The 5,604-nt window shown below is 38.9% G+C and overlaps 1 protein-coding gene across 1 annotated transcript in view; it reads right to left on the bottom strand.

Moving 5' to 3' along the window:
• Positions 1 to 273: 273 nt before the first annotated feature.
• Positions 274 to 5,604, bottom strand: part of LOC114066018 (kinesin-like protein KIF26B) — a gene marked incomplete at its 5' end in the record, with an annotated part of 6,991 nt that continues 1,660 nt past the window's right edge. Inside the window, 2 exons of the mRNA XM_027900394.1 lie at positions 274 to 3,790; positions 5,332 to 5,482. Coding sequence (XP_027756195.1) covers positions 3,642 to 3,790; positions 5,332 to 5,482 — 300 coding nt within the window. The remainder of the gene's footprint in view (positions 3,791 to 5,331; positions 5,483 to 5,604) is intronic.

The raw sequence follows: 5,604 nt of genomic DNA, 5'->3' as shown, positions 1-5,604 counted from the left end.
CTGATCCAACTCCAATTACTATAGCATGGCACTAAGGGCCACATCCAATCTCTGCTTAAAAACCTCCAGGGATGGTGAATCCACCACCTCTCTGGGTAGGCCGTTCCAATGCCTGATTACCCTCTCCGTAAAGAATTTCTTCCTAACATCTAACCTAAACCTCCCCTGGCAGAGCTTGAGCCCATGTCCCCTTGTCCTGTTGTTGGTTGCCTGGGAGAAGAGACCAACCCCCACCTGGCTATAACCTCCCTTCAGGTAGTTGAAGAGAGGAATCAGTCTGAGGCAAATACAAGGCATGCATGGCTAAAGAAAAGACTTGTGTCACGATGACAAACGCACCAGGAATTAGGGCTCTCTCATACCCTCTGGGACACAAAGTGACCCAGCACCTGCAGCCAGCAGGGGTGTGACCCAGAGCTTTCTGCCTGCTGCAAGAGCTCACACAGACCAGAAGGATGTCTGAATCCAGATTGCAGCCAAAGTCTCCACTCTAAGGCTACACTTGAATTTGTGGCTATAAAGCAACTTCTGTCCGTTGTATGAATAAGGTTCACATGTGCAAAGACGAGCAGTTCCCAGAATAAGCCAAAAGCTGCCCCACAGCTGCCTGTGCTGGAGAACAGTGGTGGGGATATGGAGCAGTAGCGCTGTTCTGCAGCTGTCACACAGTACAACAATAAGGAGCTGTGATCTCCTGTCACACATGCAAACAAAGAATTAACCTTCAAACCTAATTACATTAACACTGCTGTTCGCTGCTAAAGCTGTCCCAGGGAAATAAGATTGATTTCTGAATGTGCAAATGATTAAGCATTACATTCATGTTGTTCCTCGTGTATCTTAGGCAACATGATGCCTTTTAAAAAATCAGCATAAAAACAGCATTATGCTGGCAATTCCTTAAATAATGGGACTACGTGGATGACTTGCAGAAGTGTATGGGTCTTCTGTAAAATGCTGACTACTGCAAACTAAGATCAATTGCATAATAAGGTCCTGATGCTTTTAATTACCTGTTTTGCAGATATTTGAAATAATACAAATTCTGAAGTAAAAAGCTATTTTTGAGAAGAAACATTTTATAGTTTTCAAATCTCTGTATATTTTTCATTCCTCTTTTTTCCATTAAGCCATCACAATTCATAAAAACATAGTGGCAAATTCTGAACTGCAATGACAGAAAGTCAAGAAAGAGAAGATGAGTATGGATTTTAGGATATGAATACTGGTATATAACAAGAGTGTTAATGGCCACTTTAATTAGGTCCTCAGAAATAAAATATTTGTAAGTACTATGATTCTGCCAATTAGTTCATAATTTTCAGTATGCAAAATTCATCCTTGGCACAATCCATTTGGTTTCAGGAATCAATTTTGGTCAGTTGTGGTAAACAGGGTAAACATATGCTTTTACTGTTTAAAGCAGTGGCTAGGTAAACACACTGCTTTCTATGCTTCCCAATCTACAGAAGTACCAAATCTAGAGTCAATGAATAATTGAGTTAATGATGGTGAGGAATATTACATTCACTGGATATTTTACAATACCTCTGAAATGTGTCCACTTGATCTATAGAAACATCACCTCTCCTGTATAAGTCCCAGACGGTGCATAGGGGCGATTTCCTTGGCTTCCTGCAGCTGCGGTTTTTTGTTTTTGTTTGGTTTTGGTTTGAGTTTTTGGCGGTGGTGGTGGTTTTTTTCCCTTGAGAGAGAAGGGTATATGTCTTTAATTCTTACTTGGAATAAAAGTTTCATGATAGGAAATTGATGTGGAACAGAGTAGAAACTGACTTTCATATAGGACCTTTTTTCCCCTCCAAATAATCTTACAGATTGTAAGAAGAATCTTCTACAAAATCCAGCGACAGGGGAAATAGAATTAATAAGAGTAGTTATTACCAAATGAAGACTATAAAAATGTTATTTCTGTTTTTTAAAAAAAGCTTCTTTTTTCCTAACCACTAGAAAATCTATTAGTATTATTTTTTCCATTGGAACATGTTGCTTGAGGTATTTTAAGATGACATCGATATGATGTTGCAGGTAAAAGAAAAGTTGTACATAAGTATAGCAGTTGATGCTTTTTGAGTATATATTAAATGAGGCTCTTATTTCCCCATAGGCAACAGGAGGGTAGCACAAATGTATATGAAAGAGGAATTTTTGTGCATGCACTTATTTCAACACAGAGGAATAAGAAACCTAATTCAACAAAATACTTCTTCATGTTCATGTAGTTAAAATGCAGATTTTGCACATTTGTTTATAAAACACAAAGAGTTTTCCTTCCTACACACTTTTTTGTAGATAAAGAGGCAAACTAGTAAAACATTTGGATGTGCATTGAGGCACAGGGCCTTGCCCTTTTGATGTCAATGTGAATTCCACCATGGCTTCACATACTGGAGGGTTAGTGAAGAAGATGCCATAGCCAACATACTTGAAGTGCTGTATCTACTCATTTACTTTATTTCCAGATGTACTAAGCTAAGTAGAGTCTGTGCTTCCAAGATACGTCTGTGACTATCGACACACTGGGCCAGGAGTTGAAAGCTGCCAAAACATGTTTTGCAGTGGTGTGTGTCATAAAGAGGTGAAGGTAAATTTTATCAGAGCCTGAAGAAAGAAATCGCAGAATAATCACTAATTTTTTGACTGATAACTGTAGGAACACTTAGCCTAAAGGGTAATTTTTCAGCAAATTATTAGCACCAGAAAAAGGGGTTAGGATAAAAGTACCTCCTCATTTATAACTCCAGCCAGTACAAAGCAAAAAAAAAAAATGAAAAAAGAAAACAAGTTGGGGGGGTTGGATCAAACTGAAAAGATATTTACTTCACGGTAATGTCATTTCTCCTCTCTCATACACTGCAAAACCTACAGACTGGGAAAATTACTATGTTCTCCAGCATATAAGAGTATAGAAGACATAAGCAAATCTTACTCTCTGCTAGAAATACTTTTGTGTCATCTTGGAAAGCTGAATTTCTCTTTGAGTGGCCTTACTCTGGTAACAAGAAAAGACAGTTAACATTTATTCATATGTTGTACTGATTAGGAAATATCTCTACAAACACAAGTTACTTAGAAACAGCAAGTCTGAAATAGGAGAAAACACCAAGAGAAAAACAAGCTGTAAATACATTTCAAAAGTGTATTTGTTTTTTTTCCTTTTTGTTTTCTTGACTAGCACCATCTGTACACAATAAAGTATGAACATAAATGTTTGGATAATAAAGATTTGCAAGGCACTTAAACAGTTTTTCTGGATAGGTTTTCTTTTAATGAACCTCTCAATGGAAGTCCTACAACCACCTTTTCTCCTTCCTCACCTAATGCAGGGAAAGAAGTGTCTTCTGCCAGCAGTTCTTATTTACAGACATGTCCTTAAAGGCTCCTCAAAGTGCTCTTTTAGGCTAAGAGAATCAACAACCTTATATCTCCATTTTTCATGCTTGTCCTGTTTTTGTTTTGTTTTTTTTAATACTAGACCTCTGTATAGTATAGCAAATCTCTCATACACACAGTTGAGACTTGACTCCAACCTTCATCCTCATTCTTTTATCTTTGGGATGCTACTTGGAAGGGAAAAGGAGGATGGCAGAGATGTGCATTGAAATTCTCTTGAGGTTCATACTTTATCGGCGTCTAGAGGTGATGTCAAAACAGGTGATCATCATAAGATGGGCCTTGCAGAAGTTGACACGGTTTTCCAAACGCTCAGTCACACATTCCAGGGCCTCCAGGTATTCCAGAGAATCCAGCTCAAATACCTGCTCCAGATCAACTGTGGGAAAAAAAATAACACACAGATAGGAAAAATAAAAATCCTGCAGTGATTACTGGTGGGAGAGTCAGAACTAATTCAAGTCTTCAGATCCATCAGTATACAACACTATTACCTCTGGCTTGCCACTGTAATGAAAAGTTGCCTTTCCTATTTAATGGCTATTAAAAGGGCACAGTGGCTTACCCATTGTGAAAAAATACTTCCAAGTTGCATGGGATGTTTTCTTGAGCAATATGCTCCTCACCAGAGCTGCAGATGGTTTTGCCATGCTCCATCACCCTTAAGCAAACGTTGAGTGCTAAGCATGTACTGACTTTCTCACACATTCTCCTGACCACAAAGAGTTTTAAATAGCTGCTCTGCCCTGGGAGGATAAGTCCTTTGTTGAGTTCAGAACTTGGAATTAGAAATTAATCCCTGGCCTCCATGTTCCTCACACCTTTCTCTGTTCCATGTGATTCTCATCAGACCACTCAAGCCTGGCATACACATCAAAAACTCCAGTTTAGGTGCCCATATGCTGCCAGAAACTAGCCAAAAGCAGCTTCCATGGAAGCCAAGTGTGAGATGTATATTCTGGGCCAGCACTTCCCATCTTATCTGATCCCTGAGGTCTTTGCAATCCTTGAGACTTTCTGCACTTCCCACCCTGGAATCAGAAGCAAAGGCATCACACTGTAACTGAACAACATTATATAGCAAATTCCCCGCTCTCTTTAAAACTGTCCTTTTTACTTCTCTTCCTTAAGAGTGTTCCTGAAACCTGTGGCTATTTTGAAGGATGTACCAATCTAGTGTCAACTTAAGCTGTCAAAGGAAGAGTTAGGATGCTGTAAGAGAACACCAGCCAGTCTCCTTTTGCTACATACCATTATCCTAGATAAATTGCACATTGTGGGTTTTTTCCTAGAACTCTGATATGAACTTGTCTGCCTGCTAATGACAAAAACTGTTGTATAACTACCGCAGTACCCTTTATGTTTTTTCCTTTGAGGTGCTGAGGGCCTTCTTCATCTGAATGTGAATGATCTTTAAGCTCTCTGAACTTTATATATAGAGTTATAAAAAATGGACCAAATTCATTTTTCATGTAAGCCCACTGGTGCCAAGGGACAAGTTTGCTCCACAGTGTTATTTTGTGGTAGAAGAGCAGATTTATAATATTGCTTATATGTTTGAGTGATCTGAGGCCAAAAAAAAAATCTCATTTTCAGGAGCTGTGGACTGAAACGCATGAATGTTAATCTACCAGTGGCAATATCCACCACTAGAATGCTATACCACTTCAACATTCAGTTCTCAGGCAAAAAGGATTGTTCAGTTCTACTGTAAACATTTAATAAGAATTATAGGAAATAGTTCTAGAAACACAGTCAATCTAAAACTTGCCCTTAGGTTATATGTTGGTTCATTTTAGTTCACAAACATAGCAGCTCACATCTCACTCTCTTACCACATGTTTCTGCTCCCCTCCACCCACCCCAATTATATAAACGAAAGGAAACCTATGAGTCCAAGCAATAAAAGGATGTCCTTACATTCACTAAGCCATTTATTAGGATCCAGCATCAGGTACTGTTTCGTCACCTCCAGTTCTCTCATTAACCACTCGTACTTGGCCTTGACCTCAGCGATTCTCTGCTGGCGATGCTCCAGGATTTTCAGCTTGGCATTGAAACATATCACCTCCTGCCAACCAGGAAAAAGAAGCAGGGAAGGAATAGATGAAGAAGAGAAGAAATACTCAGATCCATTCAGTGAAATGATTTTCCAATCAATAATACTGACAATGAACCATTTATTCTGGAAGC

Source organism: Empidonax traillii, unplaced genomic scaffold, assembly GCF_003031625.1.
Source record: "Empidonax traillii isolate 1590-97213 ecotype Southwest subspecies unplaced genomic scaffold, ASM303162v1 scaffold721:size320634, whole genome shotgun sequence".
NCBI lineage: Eukaryota > Metazoa > Chordata > Aves > Passeriformes > Tyrannidae > Empidonax > Empidonax traillii.
Note: the sequence above shows the minus strand (reverse complement) of the source record. Positions and strands in the feature narration are given on the sequence as shown.